At 35.9% G+C, this 19811-nt stretch overlaps 2 protein-coding genes and 1 pseudogene across 2 annotated transcripts; 1 reads left to right on the top strand and 2 right to left on the bottom strand.

Moving 5' to 3' along the window:
• Positions 1 to 2808: 2808 nt before the first annotated feature.
• On the bottom strand, positions 2809 to 4920 carry LOC128923055 (tetratricopeptide repeat protein 39A-like). Its single transcript, XM_054235425.1, has 3 exons — positions 4784 to 4920; positions 3010 to 3424; positions 2809 to 2947 (listed from the first exon to the last, which is right to left on the bottom strand). The coding sequence occupies exons 1-3, from the start codon at positions 4894 to 4896 to the stop codon at positions 2939 to 2941; spliced, it is 537 nt and encodes a 178-aa protein (XP_054091400.1). The 5' UTR covers positions 4897 to 4920; the 3' UTR covers positions 2809 to 2938.
• A 6195-nt stretch (positions 4921 to 11115) lies between these two features.
• Positions 11116 to 14832, top strand: LOC128923054 (uncharacterized). Its single transcript, XM_054235422.1, has 2 exons — positions 11116 to 13399; positions 13480 to 14832. Coding segments are annotated over exons 1-2 (2286 nt in total). The 3' UTR covers positions 13482 to 14832.
• Positions 14819 to 17109, bottom strand: LOC128923030 (tetratricopeptide repeat protein 39A-like; annotated as a pseudogene).
• Positions 17110 to 19811: the final 2702 nt, after the last annotated feature.

The raw sequence follows: 19811 nt of genomic DNA, 5'->3' as shown, positions 1-19811 counted from the left end.
AAAAAAAAAACAGTTTCAAGTTTTGCAAGTTTGGATGCTGCACCCGGCATTTCACGTTGACTTCAAAGTTCTGGTATATAGGAAGTAGGCGTTTGGCCTATTTTCACAACATATCATTGGGATGCAAGGAAAATATTATATACCAAATGTCATTGATATTGGTCGAGTAGTAGCCACACCCATTTAAATTTTTCTGTACATTCTTTATAAATAAAATTTAGGTTTCTGGTGTTATCCCTTACTTAATTAAAGCATTTTGAGTCGTTTTCAACATAACTTTTGTATGGGAGAGAATTTCGTTGATATAGCTTTAGTAGTTTACGAGATATGTACAAAAAATTTATAAGGGGGCGGTGCCATGCCCATCCCAAAAAAATTACATCCAAATATGCCCCTACCTAGAACAATCCTTTGGACCCAATTTTATTTCCATAGCTTTATTTATGGCATTTATGTGTTTTCGGTTTTCGCCATTTTGTGGGCGTGGCAGTCCGATTTTGCTCATCTTCGAAAGCAACCTTCCTATGGTGCCAAGAAACAAGTGTTCCAAGTCATATTCATCAAGATATCTTAATTTTTATTCAAGTTACAACTTGCACAGACGGACGGACAGACAGACATCTGGTTTTGAACTACACTCTTCATCCTGATCACTTTGGTATACATAACCCTATATATAACTCGTTTAGTTTTGGGTGTTACAAACAACCGTTATGTCAACAAAACTATAACACTCTCTTTAGCAACTTTGTTGCGAGAGTATAAAAAATACGATTCCAACATCAAAATGTTCAGGTGAAAAGGTCCAGTAGAACTTGGGAAATCGCGTGTATCGTTTTGAAAAACAAAATATATATGAACAGTTAAAACTTAAAGAAATCACGGGTATCATTTCGAAAAAAAAACAGTTTCATGTTTTGCAAGTTTGGATGCTGCACCCGGCATTTCCTGTATCTTCGAAAATAATCTTAATTATATAAAATCCCATAGTAAACGTATTTTTAAATATATAAGAAATTCCATAACTTATTTCTACCTCAGAGTACTCCCGATAGGTTGTAGTAAAACAGAAGGAGTTGGAAGAAATCAACTCCTAAACGACAAGGCAGCAGATAGCATAATTAGTACTTCCTGCCGTTTTCATAGAAATCACCCATGTAATCACTTGCTGGATCAAGAGATTATTCCTACAACACGTCGACGAACTTAATCCATATATCGACCAGACTGCGGACGCAAACAGTTTTAGACACGCTTTAAACGCCATTCACAGTGGTGCTATCAACACCTTCATTGACTCCCTTCCAGTGAATGGCGTCCTTCGAACCAAACCACCACCTATAGCAGACGAAGAGCTCGAGTTGCCACGTGAAACCAGAGTGACTCTTGCGTAACTTCGATCTGGATATTGTAGCAGGTTAAACTGCTACTTATCCAGACTGAACCCCGACATACAAAATACATGTCCCGCAAGACACTAACCACCTTTTTTTGCATGCCTATTGAACCCTACTCATCTAGCACCCCTTTCCCTTTGGTCCAACCCCGTCGAAACAACACGTTTCCTGGGCCTCCCGTTAGATGATTTCGACGACAACTAGATTTATGCTCTTCTTTTCAGGCAGGGATAGATAACCGCTACAACAACAACAACCAGTACATTAATGTCCGCATTGCTCTTTGGATTTCGTACACTATAATCGTATAATTATAAAACCAAACTATAGCACCTTCAAATTTCATCAACAATTGTCGATAATCATCGCAGAATTGCTTTAATGGAATAAAGCAAAAGTCTCGATATTCCTTTTACCGTTGTACAATATGGTTCGTATCCTTGGCATCCCTATGCTGGAGAAGGAAGGAAAGGGTAGCAACAAGACATATACATCTAAACTCCGTGAACATCCAAGCCCACTGGCTAATGCCTTAGTACATCCCTGCAATCAAACATAGCGCAATCACTTGCTTTAGCTTATCAAGTTTTAAAAATATTTCAGATTTTATAACTTGTTAGGCTTGAGAAGAAATAAAGGGATGTACAAGTGCCGTCCCATCAGATATCGACATCATGCTTTTGCATCATGAATAGTACGAGAGTAATGAAACAAAAAAAAAAATGAACAAGAGTAGAAATAAATTTGTGAACCTAAAAAAAATGTCAATGTTATCTAAAAAATTTGATTCGTTCACTTAACTTTAATGAAAAATTGCTAATTTGTAAACATATAATTGCACTTTTTAGCCGATTTGAACTACACTCTTTACCCTGATCACTTTGGTATATATAACCCTATATCTAACTCATTTAGTTTTGGGTGTTAAAAACAACCGTTATGTGAACAAAACTATAATACTCTCTTTAGTAACTTTGTTGCGAGAGTATAAAAAATACGATTCCAACCTCAAAATGTTCAGGTGAATAGGTACAGTAGAACTTGGGAAATCGCGTGTATCGTCATTTGCGCGTACGTTGTAGTAAAAATAATTTAAAATATGTGTATTTAATTTTTTAACCAAATCTTCATAAATATGTTTATTTCAATTTTCCAACTTAATGTTTAAAGTTCAGTTTTTCCTTAAATTCCATAAGCGCACCATGTATGCGGAAATGTAAGCGTGACTCCAGCGAAAAGCCAGTGTATTTCTTCCTGCAATTATATAATACAATTTTTTTTTGTTAATATACTCATTAGAATATTTGGGTTAAAGCTCAAAAGCATATTATTTTACTCGAATTATGATAAAAAAATATAGTGCAGCGTTGTCGTTTATTGTCGTTAATGGTATAATAAAATATACTTACTTCGCTTCCTCAATTGTGGTGATAGCCAATTCATAATTTTGTTCGTCTGCATGCACCAGTCCCGATTCCACGCAGACGTAGGCCATCAAATATGTGTCTTCTTTGATTTGACTTTGCAAGTTCATGCACGCTTCAAGATCTCTTTAAAAGATGACAGGGTTAATGTTGGAATAATTTTATAAATGATTCGATTAAAATCTTACTGCAATGCGAGGAATGGCTGCTTCATTTGTCGATAGCAAGCGCCACGTAATAAAAAACACAATGCTTGAGCATTGAGCGTCAGCTAGCTGATAATTTTTGCTAAGCACTTTGAATGCGTTCCAGACAAACATCAGCTCAACAGCTGGAAGACAGAGGTAATGATTTTGCGCAAAATATCGCGCCACCTTCTTACAAATGAATTTCTCCATAGGTAGTGATTTTCCGGCGATCCTTTGCTTATACTTGGGTGTATCATGCATTAGAGACTCAACGGTTTCCAGCTCATTGTCGTCGAGATCATCGTTCATTAGCATTACAGCCGCTTGCTGATAGGAGTAAATCGTACGAGACCATTTGCTGTGCTCCACTAAATAGCTGGCGTACAATTTCGCCTCCCGCCAGTCCAGCTTCAAACTGAATATATAATAAAGGAAATTTGTATATAGAATAAGTAGCAACTGTAAAGTAAATAAATGTATAGAACTCCAATAAAAACAAGTGAGTTGTTTAAGGTAAGGTTTTTTTCGTCGAAAAGAGACCTTTTCTCATGAATTTTTTTAGAAAAAATTATTGCTGCAGGTTAATTTTACTTAATATTATATGAAAGTACAACATTTGAAGGATACTTAAAAAAAGTTTTATCGAAAAATAGCGAGGAATAACGGATTTATCGTCGATCTCTGCAGGCACCTCGAAAAAAGTGCTTGTGCGGTGACCAGCCTACAGCATCGCTGGATCATCCAAAACCAAAAAATCAAAATGCTTTCTTTAGTTTATTAGTTTATCTTTCAATTGACGTGGAGTTTTTTTTTAATTTTTCAATTTTTGGTACCATTTTCAAGCCAAAATTACGATTTTAGACGAAAAAATCGACCTATTTGTTATTGTAAAATTGTTAGTAATTGAAATTTTTGGACTCGACGTCATTCGAGAGCTATATATATGTAGAATATTTTTTCAAAATTTCAAAACGATCGATGCTGTAGTTTTTCCTGTAGGCTGGTCACCGACTTTAAAAATGACATATTGGGGAAAATCGTTTCAAAGTTTTGATACCGTAATTCAACCTGCTGTAACTTCGTAGGTTTTTCTCCCAATGATTATAGCTGAAATTATACCTTATTATGTCCAAAATTTCGAAATATTCGGTCGAGTAATTTCTTAAAAAAAAATTCACGAAAACCTCCTAATTCTTCATGGGTTATACTGTACCCCTTAACAAGCAAGCGGTCATTAGTGCGCCCGACGATTTTGGTATCGAAGCAAACCTTATATCTTATACTAGTCTGCTCAGCATGAACCGCATAGAACTGTAGGGTAGCGCACATGTGCTCCGGACTGTAAATAGTGATACCGCGCAAGTTGGTGTCCTCTTCCCTTTGCTCTGGATGGGGTGGTGGAACTTGAAAATCAAGGCTGTGGAGTTTCGGCCTATGCTGACAATGTAGCCCTTAGAGTTATTTGACTTTACAGACGGTAAATATTATTACATACATAAGTCAATTAGTTTGACATAAAAAGCTGCTTAACGTAACTAAAACTGTTGTGAATCTTGCCACTTAAATGAACTTGTCATGTTAACAATTTGTTAATTATTCATAAATGAAAATACAGCTCAACTTTTATAACTCGAACTCTTAAATTGGCAATAGAAGTCAAATTTCATAAAATTAATTCAAAGTCTCTCTAATTTGAAGGGTACTTCAACTGTATAAATATACGAATGACGGTATTGAACGACAAAACACAAATAACACATATATTACTACTAACCAGTTTACCCACAATAACTCCCAAAAACTGAGATGATGGAACTGTGTCCAGACGTTTTGTGATTTCCATGATTTTTTGTACCAATACTGCGCTTCATCCAAATTACCCTTCATGAATTCTAGTCGTCCCTTAAAAAAAAGAAACCACACACCCTGCGGATATAATAGTAATTGTTCCTCTAGGATGTTATGGCACAGTTCTAGCCCCCTAAACAAAATGCAAACAAACAAAAAATGTAATTTTCGCCAATTGAATTAAATAATTAAAAGAAAATGCCAAAATAGCAACTTATTGTAGCACATGGAAATCACTTTTTTTTGAGTGCTTTCGAATTTTATGACGTTCTATCTTTTTCAATTTTACGTTATAATGCTTATTATTTATGCAACCCTAGCGGTTGGAGCCGACAACATACATATTAAAAGATAATTTAAAAATGACATAAACAATTTGTGGCCAGCTGTTAGTTTAATCTTTAATATAATTTTATCAAATTTTGCTAACACATATTTAACTTTTCTACTTTTCTTTTACTAAGCAACAAGCATAGCAAAACAACAGTTGTAGTCATAACTAACAAAAAAAATTCAATAATTTTGAACGCTAAACGATACATTTCTCGCATAAATAATAAATGTAATGAGCCAATTTGCCACTCATTTCAGCTCTTTGAGATGCTCAAATCACCTTCATAGTACATTTACAAAACACTTGAAACAAGTAATAGTAAAATAGGGTATACTTAATACATTTTACATAAAAGAAACGTTTATTATATATTCATAAATAGCGTTATTGTTAATCTCAAATCATATGACACCCTTAGCATAGTATTAAGAAAGATATCACACCATATTGTATAATGTATGTAGTTAGACGAACTTGCGCGCGTATATAGTTTTATCGTGTGAACAGCATTTTAGCTGGTTGTGTATACTGTCATCGGAAAACATTTTTTTTATTTCCACTTCCCTTCATCAAATATTTTACGTTAAAATTACACACGGGAACACCAACCATGAACCGATAGTTTCGTTGTCATTCTAAATTTATATAACAACACAACATAGTGTGTACGGCATAAATAAAATAAAATACATACATGTTTCTAAATGAAATTTCACATTATGTTCAATTGTAAATTTAGTTCATAGCACATTTTTAAATGCACATAGATTTATAATACATGAATATAAGCAAACCTTAATAAGCTAATAGTAAACTGCGTTGCACATTTGCAAACATTAGTTATAAGTCAAATATGCTTCGACTAGCCAAGCAAAAAACCTTAAAAGTATTTAAATAATTTTATATATATACACATATAAAATATAAATTACTAATTATAGTAAATAATGCCTACTCGATTACATTGTTTTTTATCGCATGTGAAGTACTCCGCAAGCGCAACACAAATTTGTAGTTGTAATGACAGAAAAGGATTCATAAAAATTTTTTCAGACATGCTATTGACTAACATGGGAACGCACAATTCACCAAATGTGTGTGGCCGTTTAGCTGATAATTCGAATAATTCATTTTTAAGGGGGTATTCTGGTGTTAGAGGCATGAATTTCAAGTCATTTTTAAAGTGTTGTAATAAAAATTTTTTATCATTTATTCATTAACATTACAGGAATGTAAAACAAAAATTATTGAATAAACAAAGTCAAATAAAACAAAAAAATATAAAAATAAAAATTTAAACATAAATTTAAAAAAATATATAAATAAAAATTTAAACATAAATTAAAAAAAAAATATATAAATAAAAATAAATAATACAAAACAAAATAAAAATTTAACAAGTAAGGAAGGGTTAAGTTCGGTTGTGACCGAACTTTTTATACTCTCGCAATTTATTTAATTAATATTATATAATAGATATTTTGACCCACATATTCGTCATATATATGGTATAAAATCCATTGAAAGTTGGAAACCCTAATATTAGGTTAGAAGCACCGAGGTCCTCTTGTTCGATATATGGGGCTTTGAAAACCTATGGTCCGATTTCGCTTTTTAGAAAGGGGCTGCTACACTATAAATGCAGTATTTATGCAAAGTTCTGTTCCGATATGTTCACTAGTGCGTACTTTACATATTGTTAAGTATACTATTCACGTTGACTTCAAAGTTCTGGTATATAGGAAGTAGGCGTTTGGCCTATTTTCACAACATATCATTGGGATGCAAGGAAAATATTATAAACCAAATGTCATTGATATTGGTCGAGTAGTAGCCACACCCACTTAAATTTTTCTGTACATTCTTTATAAATAAAATTTAGGTTTCTGGTGTTATCCCTTACTTAATTAAAGCATTTTGAGTCGTTTTCAACATAACTTTTGTATGGGAAAGAATTTCGTTGATATAGCTTTAGTAGTTTACGAGATAAGGGGGCGGTGCCATGCCCATCCCAAAAAAATTACATCCAAATATGCCCCTTCCTAGAACAATCCTTTGGACCCAATTTTATTTCCATAGCTTTATTTATGACATTTATGTGTTTTCGGTTTTCGCCATTTTGTGGGCGTGGCAGTCCGATTTTGCTCATCTTCGAAAGCAACCTTCCTATGGTGCCAAGAAACATGTGTTCCAAGTCATATTCATCAAGGTATCTTAATTTTTACTCAAGTTACAACTTGCACAGACGGACGGACAGACAGACATCCGGATTTGAACTACACTCTTCATCCTGATCACTTTGGTATACATAACCCTATATATAACTCGTTTAGTTTTGGGTGTTACAAACAACCGTTATGTCAACAAAACTATAATACTCTCTTTAGCAACTTTGTTGCGAGAGTATAAAAATACGATTCCAACATCAAAATGTTCAGGTGAAAAGGTCCAGTGGAACTTGGGAAATCGCGTGTATCGTTTTGAAAAACAAAATATATATGAACAGTTAAAACTTAAAGAAATCACGGGTATCATTTCGAAAAAAAAAAAACAGTTTCATGTTTTGCAAGTTTGGATGCTGTACCCGGCATTTCCTGTATCTTCGAAAATAATCTTAATTATATAAAATCCCATAGTAAACGTATTTTTAAATGTATAAGAAATTCCATAACTTATTTCTACCTCAGAGTACTCCCGATAGGTTGTAGTAAAACAGAAGGAGTTGGAAGAAATCAACTCCTAAACGACAAGGCAGCAGATAGCATAATTAGTACTTCCTGCCGTTTTCATAGAAATCACCCATGTAATCGCTTGCTGGATCAAGAGATCATTCCTACAACACGTCGACGAACTTAATCCATAGATCGACCAGACTGCGGACGTAAACAGTTTTAGACACGCTTTAAACGCCATTCACAGTGGTGCTATCAACACCTTCATTGACTCCTTTCCAGTGAATGGCGTCCTTCGAACCAAACCACCACCTATAGCAGACGAAGAGCTCGAGTTGCCACGTGAAACCAGAGTGACTCTTGCGTAACTTCGATCTGGATATTGTAGCAGGTTAAACTGCTACTTATCCAGACTGAACCCCGACATACAAAATACATGTCCCGCAAGACACTAACCACCTTTTTTTGCATGCCTAACGAACCCTACTCATCTAGCACCCCTTTCCCTTTGGTCCAACCCCGTCGAAACAGCACGTTTCCTGGGCCTCCCGTTAGATGATTTCGACGACAACTAGATTTATGCTCTTCTTTTCAGGCAGGGATAGATAACCGCTACAACAACAACAACAACCAGTACATTAATGTCCGCATTGCTCTTTGGATTTCGTACACCATAATCGTATAATTATAAAACCAAACTATAGCACCTTCAAATTTCATCAACAATTGTCGATAATCGTCACAGAATTGCTTTAATGGAATAAAGCAAAAGTCTCGATATTCCTTTTACCGTTGTACAATATGGTTCGTATCCTTGGCATCCCTATGCTGGAGAAGGAAGGAGAGGGTAGCAACAAGACATATACATCTAAACTCCGTGAACATCTAAGCCCACTGGCTAATGCCTTAGTACATCCCTGCAATCAGACATAGCGCAATCACTTGCTTTAGCTTATCAAGTTTTAAAAATATTTCAGATTTTATAACTTGTTAGGCTTGAGAAGAAATAAAGGGATGTACAAGTGCCGTCTCATCAGATATCGACATCATGCTTTTGCATCATGAATAGTACGAGAGTAATGAATCAAAACAAAAAAAAAAAATGAACAAGAGTAGAAATAAATTTCTGAACCTAAAAAAATGTCAATGTTATCTAAAAAATTTGATTCGTTCACTTAACTTTAATGAAAAATTGCTAATTTGTAAACATATAATTGCACTTTTTAGCCGATTTGAACTACACTCTTTACCCTGATCACTTCGGTATATATAACACTATATCTAACTCATTTAGTTTTGGGTGTTAAAAACAACCGTTATGTGAACAAAACTATAATACTCTCTTTAGTAACTTTGTTGCGAGAGAATAAAAAATACGATTCCAACCTCAAAATGTTCAGGTGAATAGGTACAGTAGAACTTGGGAAATCGCGTGTATCGTCATTTGCGCGTACGTTGTAGTAAAAATAATTTAAAATATGTGTATTTAATTTTTTAACCAAATCTCCATAAATATGTTTATTTCAATTTTTCAACTTAATGTTTAAAGTTCATGTTGACGCCGCCCCCGCCTAATTTCACTGCCACGTCTTTGTCGGAAGAGAGATCACTACTTCGAAGCTTTTTCGAAGTCTAATTCGAACGCAACTAAATATTTGAAGTTGCGCTCTTGCTTTGCTTCTTCTTACTTCTCGCTTCCTTTGCGACATCTCAACCGATCCAGACGTGGTAAGTGTAATTCCAATTAATTTAATAAAATTATAATTATTATAAGAATATTTGATCTTCTTTTTTTGGATTACTTTGTGTGGAATCAATTGCGCCCTCTATTTCCCCACGGCCAACCACAAATACGAAACGAAGCACACCGTACTCCACCACCTGAGCTAACATTGGTCCTTCGAGCCGGATCACAGGTAACAAGTTGAATTTTTTAAAGTGAAAAGTGCATTGATTCGCCTGAATTAGTAACACGCAAGGTTACAGCCAAACATATTTTGGACTTGTGCTCTGCAAGCTATAAGGCAATAAATTAGTAAATTTGTACATAATTTATGTATGTACAAAACTAATTGTGCGGTGTGAAGTAGAGACCGAAACTTATTTTTGGCGCTCTACCAACAAAAACTCGCACACTGCAGGTTGTATTGTACTTCGTTTAAGTACAACAATAAATACACCTCGCCTTGCAGTCGTCATTTAAGTCACTTTATATATTCTAACAATATCTGTTATTCGAAATTTAATTTTCTTGGACGCACAAACAACGTCTGGAGCGTCAACAAATCTCTCTCGGTTTTCGTCTTGCTAATTTGAGTCTAGTCGCTCAACTCTGCCTTTCCATATATTGCTCGAATAGCAATAAAGGCAAGCAGCAATACAGTAGCTGCAGTAACGCTCTCGTTACAAATCTCTCTCGGTCCTTTTGTGTAGTTAATTTGAGTCTAGTCGCTCAAATCTGCCTTTTCATATTGTTCGAATAGCAATATAGGCAAGCAGCAATACCGCAGCTGCAGTTACGCGAGTGATAAGTGAAAAGTAAAACAAAAAAAAGAACAAAAAGCACATAGCCCAAACAGCGTTGAAGTGAGCGACGCAATCAAAGGCAAAGCAGCGCAGCAGCCATCACAGAAGGCCGGCAGCAAAGGCAGAGCAGCAAAGGCAGGCAGAGCCAAAGGACAGCAACAAAAGGGGCATTGCATTAGTGCGGAGATAACCCCATAAGCCCAAGTTCAAGTGATAGAATTAAAATAAGTACTTGTGAATTTTATTTGTAATTTGCTTTAAATAAAGAGTGACTAAACACACATCAATCTTTGTTTGTGTATTTATACGAACACTAGGCGTGCAAGTGTATTGGGACGATTACCCAGCAAGTACTTTCCAAACAAATTTGAGCGCAACTCATTGATATCAACGACTTAGCACATATCAATTTTTGTTCGTGTATCTATTCGAAGACTAGACGTGCAAGTGCATTGGTACGATTACCCAGCAAGCACTTTGAAAAATAAATTTTCACGAAACTTGAACTTGGCTTTATTAAATTTATAATTTTTTATTTCGAAAGATTTGTACGCTTCACAACTAAACAACGCGTTAATTCAGTTTGCAGTTTTCCGTGATTGGTGCTGTAACTCTTAAACTTATTGCAACATATTTGCAATTTTTTTCAAATTTAAATCAAATTTTAAAGTTTTAGAAACGATTTTGCGCAACATATTTGCAGTTTCGGTTAAATTGTCAAATACAATGGAATCCATCAAGGCCTTTATCAGAGCTGCAGACGCTATACTGGAGTTTGAGGAGTCTTTTGCTCCAACTGCAAACAACCAAAGTGCCTACTCTCTTGAAGTACAACAAGCCGAACTGAAATCTCTGTGGGCAGAGGTAAAGTCGGAATACAAGTTGTGTTTGCCAAAGGTGGATGCTTCCGATACAAAAACAGTTGAGGACATAAAACTTAAATATACCAACAGTTACCACTCATATGTGTGTTGTGCGGCCTTGATGGGCGAACACATGCACAACCTCACGGGGTTCAACCAAAGCCCAAGTTCAAATTCTACAATAATTCAACCTGAACGGTTACAACAAACGGCAGAACCCGTGAGGTGTTCCCTCAACTTACCGCCATGTGATACAGAAATATTTCATGGCGATGTGTTGCAATGGCCCTCATTTAGGGATCTATTTGCCGCAATTTATGGGAACAACTCGAGGTTATCCCCAGTCGAAAAGTTATTCCACCTGAATCAAAAAACCCGAGGTGAGGCGAAAGCTATCGTTTCGAAAGCGCCTCTGACGAATGATGGATTCGCATTGGCTTGGAATAATTTGTTGTGTAGATATGAAAACAAGCGAGTTCTTGTCAATACACAATTAAATTTATTATTCAAGCTTCCGCACATTTCAACTGAATCTGAGGCCGAACTCAGAAATTTACAGCGGGAGATAAATAGCTGCATTTCAGCTTTACAAATACATGGCATCAATATAGATAGCTGGGATGCCTTATTTACGTATTTGTGTTCTATCCGATTGCCTGACTATACACTGTCGCTTTGGGAACAATCTCTGGATTCGGATTCAGAGATTCCAAAATGGGTTGAGTTAGACAAATTTCTAACCAAACGGGTTAAAACGCTAGAGAGGGTATCAAACCTCAAAGGCGAGTCGATTACTCAACCCAAGGTTCAGTCGGCTGATGGTGAAGGTCGGACACCAACCTTGCAATCAAGGACAGGGTCCAAACCCATAAATTCCCATCACGTCAAGACAAACAGTCTTAAATGTAAACTTTGCTCATCTCAAGCGCACATTTTAAAATCTTGTCAAAGATTTATAGAGATGCAGCCTAACGCAAGGTTAAATGCGGTCAGAAAACTTCACGTCTGCTTAAACTGTTTATCGGACACACATGAAGTCAAAGATTGTAAAAGCATGTTTAATTGTGCTAAATGCAAACAGAGACATCACACTATGATTCACCGGGATCAGAGTGAGGAAATAGCTCAGTCACCCGCCAGCACAGACCCTACTGAGATTTCCACTAAATCTCATATGGCCTCCATTAAGGCCAAAGTATCAAATGTGCCGACCAGTCAAAGCATGCTCTTAGGTACAGCTATGGTGACTATATGTCACAACGAAAACACCTTCACTGTCAGAGCCCTGATCGATTCGGGATCTGAAGGAACATTCATTACCAACAGTTTGCAAAAACGCTTAAATCTGACAAGCAGGAAGGTCAGCGCACGAGTTTCGGGATTGAATAATACCGTGTCGGGACGAGTTCAAACGGTATGCTCAATCACCATTGGCTCGCCCCGTAACAAAGGTTTAAAATTAGAAGCGGAAGCGTTGGTACTACCAAAACTGACTGGACTGCTTCCTTCCATATCAATCAACCCTTCAATTGTTAAAAGGTTACCCAATATCCCCTTAGCGGATAATAATTTCCATACGAGTCAAAAGGTTGACTTGTTGATCGGAGGGGATATCTACCCGAAAATCATATTAAACGGGGTAAAATCAAAGATCTTCGGTTCCCTCATTGCCCAACGTACAGTGTTCGGCTGGATTTTAACAGGTTCTGTTCCCTCCGAAGAAACAAAGAATAAACCGACTTACGTCACATATTTCAACGAGGTATCTTTAGATAATCAGCTTTCCAAATTCCAGGAACTAGAAGAAATACCTAAAAAACCATTTTTCACTGTAGAAGAACAATATTGTGACAGGTTATATTCAAAAACAACCATTAGAAACAGCGAAGCGCGTTACATTGTTTCACTCCCATTCAAAGTTATTCCAGCAGAAACTACTTTTGGAGCATCTCGTCATATTGCACTGAAACAGAAACGAAAGAAATGGAAACATTCCCAACAGAACGTCCAAGTAAACGACCTAGTGGTAGTTCGTGATAAAAATTTACCTCCAAATGAATGGAGATTAGGCAGGATCACCAAAATATATCCAGGGATGGACCAACGAGTTCAAGTTGTGGACATCAAAACACAACGCGGCTTAATTTGTAAGCCTATCACAAAAAATGTCATTTTACCCAATCAATGTTAACTTTTTAACACCTTAATAATTTTCTTTTCATTCAAGAAATTATTGAAAATGACGACCATCAATTGCCCTTTTTGCATAGAAAGTCACCTTCTTCGCTGGTGCCCAAAATTTCGCCAGATGTCCCCAGAAATTAGGCTGAGGACAACCTTAATATACCGCTACTGCAGCAACTGCCTTGCCTCGAACCACTCAAAGGATGAGTGCGACAGTGTAATACGCTGTAAACATTGCGGCAGCCCTCACCATACAATGCTCCATGGTATTAGTTCAGATGCTGAAGAACTAGACGAGGATGTCGTAGACTTAACATGGGCACAACAAGTCGAGCTAGAGGCAGCGGAAATGGAAGAGGAAACCATCGCTACGGCGGATTCGATACCTTCACAACCATGTCAACCGACGTCATCAGTCATGCAACCAAGGGAAAGCTCTGACCAACGGTGCCTCTCCCGCATACCACACGCCCAGGATTGAGCCAGACTCGATTCGTCTCGCCGACTTCGGCGTGCTGGTAACTTCTATTCGGATTGGCGGCATGGTAACGATCGACTGAGACTCGATTCGTCTCAGCGACATTACCCGGACCCCCGTAACTGCACAAATACAACGTCATCAACTACCACCGACGCCAGTAAGGTCTCTGGAAGACCACACACTTCAACACTTCCAGAACCTAAGACTCGCAGACTACGACTTCTACAAGTCAGCGCCAGTCGAGGTAATTTTAGGAGGGGACATCTACTCCCGGCTCATACTGCCAGGGTTACAACCAGCGACAGTGGGACAACTCGTCGCCCAAAATACGACGGTGGGATATGTAATATCCGGCGTCGTATAATATCGGCCCAATAAAATGCACTGGCTACCTACGCCTCTGACATTTACCATTTACCCAGGATCGAGTTAGACTCGAGTCGTCTCACCGACCTCGGAATGTGGTAATTTCTATGCAGTTTGGTGGCATGGCAATGATCGTCTAAGACTCCATTTGTCTCAGCGGCATTTCCCGGACCGAACCAGACTCGATTCGTCTCGTCGGCCACCCCATCTGCAAGAAATGCATCGCTTGCCAGAGGAAGTACAGGAGCCAGTCGCATGTTAGTTTTAAGTAATAATTAATTAATTGTAAACTGCATTTGCAGTAATACTGCAAGGCGAGCGGAATGTTGACGCCGCCCCCGCCTAATTTCACTGCCACGTCTGTGTCGGAAGAGAGATCACTACTTCGAAGCTTTTTCGAAGTCTAATTCGAACGCAACTAAATATTTGAAGTTGCGCTCTTGCTTTGCTTCTTCTTACTTCTCGCTTCCTTTGCGACATCTCAACCGATCCAGACGTGGTAAGTGTAATTCCAATTAATTTAATAAAATTATAATTATTATAAGAATATTTGATCTTCTTTTTTTGGATTACTTTGTGTGGAATCAATTGCGCCCTCTATTTCCCCACGGCCAACCACAAATACGAAACGAAGCACACCGTACTCCACCACCTGAGCTAACAGTTCAGTTTTTCCTTAAATTCCATAAGCGCAGCATGTATGCGGAAATGTAGGCGTGACTCCAGCGAAAAGCCAGTGTATTTCTTCCTGCAATTATATAATACAATTTTTTTTGTTAATATACTCATTAGAATATTTGGGTCAAAGCTCAAAAGCATATTATTTTACTCGAATTATGATAAAAAATATAGTTCAGCGTTGTCGTTTATTGTCTTTAATGGTATAATAAAATATACTTACTTCGCTTCCTCAATTGTGGTGATAGCCAATTCATAATTTTGTTCGTCTGCATGCACTAGTCCCGATTCCACGCAGGCGTAGGCCATCAAATATGTGTCTTCTTTGATTTGACTTTGCAAGTTCATGCACGCTTCAAGATCTCTTTAAAAGATGGCAGGGTTAATGTTGGAATAATTTTATAAATGATTCGATTAAAATCTTACTGCAATGCGAGGAATGGCTGCTTCATTTGTCGATAGCAAGCGCCACGTAATAAAAAACACAATGCTTGAGCATTGAGCGTCAGCTAGCTGATAATTTTTGCTAAGCACTTTGAATGCGTTCCAGACAAACATCAGCTCAACAGCTGGAAGACAGAGGTAATGATTTTGCGCAAAATATCGCGCCACCTTCTTACAAATGAATTTCTCCATAGGTAGTGATTTTCCAGCGATTCTTTGTTTATACTTGGGTGTATCATGCATTAGAGGCTAGATTTCCAGCTCATTGTCGTCGAGATCTTCGTTCATTAGCATTACAGCCGCTTGCTGATAGGAGTAAATCGTACGAGACCATTTGCTGTGCTCCACTAAATAGCTGGGGTACAATTTCGCCAAGCTTCAAACTGAATATATAATAAAGGAAATTTGTATATAGAATAAGTAGCAACTGTAAAGTAAATAAATGTATAGAACTACAATAAAAACAATTTTTTTTTAATTTTTCAATTTTTGGTACCATTTTCAAGCCAAAATTACGATTTTAGACGAAAAAATCGACCTATTTGTTATTGTAAAATTGTTAGTAATTGAAATTTTTGGACTCGACGTCATTCGAGAGCTATATATATGTAGAATATTTGTTCAAAATTTCAATACGATCGATGCTGTAGTTTTTCCTGTAGGCTGGTCACCGACTTTAAAAATGACATATTGGGGAAAATCGTTTCAAAGTTTTGATACCGTTATTCAACCTGCTGTAACTTCGTAGGTTTTTCTCCCAATGATTATAGCTGAAATTATACCTTATTATGTCCAAAAATTTCGAAATATTCGATCGAGTAATTTCTTAAAAAAAAATTCACGAAAACCTCCTAATTCTTCATGGGTTATACTGTACCCCTTAACAAGCAAGCGGTCATTAGTGCGCCCGACGATTTTGGTATCGAAGCAAACCTTAAGCGTCTTATATCTTATACTAGTCTGCTCAGCATGAACCGCAGAGAACTGTAGGGTAGCGCACATGTGCTCCGGACTGTAAATAGTGATACCGCGCAAGTTGGTGTTCTCTTCCCTTTGCTCTGGATGGGGTGGTGGAACTTGAAAATCAAGGCTGTGGAGTTTCGGCCTATGCTGACAATGTAGCCCTTAGAGTTATTTGACTTTACAGACGGTAAATATTATTACATACATAAGTCAATTAGTTTGACATAAAAAGCTGCTTAACGTAACTAAAACTGTTGTGAATCTTGCCACTTAAATGAACTTGTCATGTTAACAATTTGTTAATTATTCATAAATGAAAATACAGCTCAACTTTTATAACTCGAACTCTTAAATTGGCAATAGAAGTCAAATTTCATAAAATTAATTCAAAGTCTCTCTAATTTGAAGGGTACTTCAACTGTATAAATATACGAATGACGGTATTGGCCGACAAAACACAAATAACACATATATTACTACTAACCAGTTTACCCACAATAACTCCCAAAAACTGAGATGATGGAACTGTGTCCAGACGTTTTGTGATTTCCATGATTTTTTGTACCACTACTGCGCTTCATCCAAATTACCCTTCATGAATTCTAGTCGTCTCTTTAAAAAAAGAAACCACACACCCTGCGGATATAATAGTAATTGTTCCTCTAGGATGTTATGGCACAGTTCTAGCCCCCCTAAACAAAATGCAAACAAACAAAAAATGTAATTTTCGCCAATTGAATTAAATAATTAAAAGAAAATGCCAAAATAGCAACTTATTGTAGCACATGGAAATCACTTTTTTTGCGTGCTTTCGAATTTTATGACGTTCTATCTTTTTCAATTTTGCGTTATAATGCTTATTATTTATGCAACCCTAACGGTTGGAGCCGATAACATACATATTAAAAGATAATTTAAAAATTACATAAACAATTTGTGGCCAGCTGTTAGTTTAATCTTTAATATAATTTTATCAAAATTTGCTAACACATATTTAACTTTTCTACTTTTCTTTTACTAAGCAACAAGCATAGCAAAACAACAGTTGTAGTCATAACTAACAAAAAAAAAAATTCAATAATTTCGAACGCTAAACGATACATTTCTCGCATAAATAATAAATGTAATGAGCCAATTTGCCACTCATTTCAGCTCTTTGAGATGATCAAATCACCTTCATAGTACATTTACAAAACACTTGAAACAAGTAATAGTAAAATAGGGTATACTTAATACATTTTATATAAAAGAAACGTTTATTATATATTCATAAATAACGTTATTGTTAATCTCAAATCATATGACACCCTTAGCACAGTATTAAGAAAGATATCACACCATATTGTATAATGTATTGTAACGAAAATGGCACCAGAACAAACTAGAATTGACAATCGAAATCGATAACTTGCCAGATCTATCTAGACATCGATATTCGTAGTTGCCAGAATGTTCGAGTGACGATAACATGCTAGCAATCGACTATATAAGGGCTGCCGGGCTGGCAGCAAGACACAGTTCTAATAAGAGAGTTGTCGAGTGAGGACAATTCTAAGGAGAGAGTTGTCGAGCAAAGTGTAAACAAGTTATAAGTTAGAGTTGTAAAGTAGAGTATTGAGTACTAAAGTGTTAAGTTATAAGGAATTAGAAATAAAGATTAGTGTATAGCCATTAAAGTGTGACTTTTATTTGACAATCCAGTGATCGAACTCAGGGTAGAGTTTTAGAGTAAACGGCAGATTTTGGAAATCCGTTACAGTATGTAGTTAGACGAACTTGCGCGCGTATATAGTTTTATCGTGTGAACAGCATTTTAGCTGTTTGTGTATACTGTCATCGGAAAACATTTTTTTATTTCCACTTTCCTTCATCAAATATTTTACGTTAAAATTACACACGTGAACACCAGCCATGAACCGATAGTTTCGTTGTCATTCGCATATAAAACTAGATATGTGGGTTTGTAATAAAGGCAAGAACAATAATAAAAAATTGAATAAGATTTGAACTGATTAATTAAGGATTTCAATTTGTTTTTGTCGCATTTAATATATACAAATAACACATAGTTTACATGTTACATATATATCCGTATAAATATGTCTTTTTGAGCATTTATTATCGATTTATATTTTTTATTAAGGATAGGTATTAAAGTATATAAGGGTTTAAATTTATATAACAACACAATATAGTGTGTACGGCATAAATAAAATAAAATACATACATGTTTCTAAATGAAATTTCACATTATGTTCAATTGTAAATTTAGTTCATAGCATATTTTTAAATGCACATAGATTTATAATACATGAATATAAGCAAACCTTAATAAGCTAATAGTAAACTGCGTTGCACATTTGCAAACATTAGTTATAAGTCAAATATGCTTCGACTAGATAAGCAAAAAACTTTAAAAGTATTTAAATAATTTTATATATATACACATATAAAATATAAATTATTAATTATAGTAAATAATGCCTACTCGATTACATTGTTTTTTATCGCATGTGAAGTACACCGCAAGCGCAACACAAATTTGTAGTTGTAATGACAGAAAAGGATTCATAAAAATTTTTTCAGACATGCTATTGACTAACGTAGGAACGCACAATTCACCAAATGTGTGTGGCCGTTTAGCTGATAAATCGAATAATTCATTTTTAAGGGGGTTCTGGTGTTAGAGGCATGAATTTCAAGTCATTTTTAAAGTGTTGTAATAAAATTTTTTTATCATTTATTCATTAACATTACAGGAATGTAAAACAAAAATTATTGAATAAACAAAGTCAAATAAAACAAAAAAATCTATAATATAAAAATGAATCGCAAAATATGTTGCTAAGCGCATAACTCGAGAACCGTTGAACCGATTTCGCAAATTATTTGTTTAGAATGTTTTTAGAGGTACCGGGATGGTTCTTACGGAGAAAAAAATTAGAAAAATTGCCTGAAAAAGTCTTAAATCCACAATACAAACCCCATACAAACAATTTGTGTCGTTAGTCTCGAAAAAAGTCGAGAAGGGCCAAACCGATCTGGCTAATTTTAGTTTTGAAATATTTATGGAAGGTCAGGGAAGGATTAGAAAGTAAGTATGTATCGAAAAATTGTGAGGAAGATAACAAGAATATGATTTTATTTGAATTGACAACAAAATTATAAAAAAAAAAAAAACAAAACAAAACAAAAAATAATAATATTATGAAAGTTGTCATTGTTGCTTTGTTCAATTGTATAAGGCTGTGTCGATAGCCCAAAACAATTTGTAACAAGTAGGGAAAGGCAACCGAACATTTTATACTCCCGCAATTTATTGATGTAATTTTATTATACACAATTTGAAATAAAGTCCAATAGAATAATCAAAATCAGCATATATTGTACATGAGGGTTGAGGTAATTCCTGAACCGATTGCACTCATCAACGCCCAGTTATA

This window comes from Zeugodacus cucurbitae, chromosome X (assembly GCF_028554725.1).
Source record: "Zeugodacus cucurbitae isolate PBARC_wt_2022May chromosome X, idZeuCucr1.2, whole genome shotgun sequence".
NCBI classification, from domain to species: Eukaryota; Metazoa; Arthropoda; class Insecta; order Diptera; family Tephritidae; genus Zeugodacus; species Zeugodacus cucurbitae.
The sequence above is the reverse complement of the archived record's forward strand: the minus strand, read 5'-3'. Positions and strand labels throughout refer to the sequence as shown.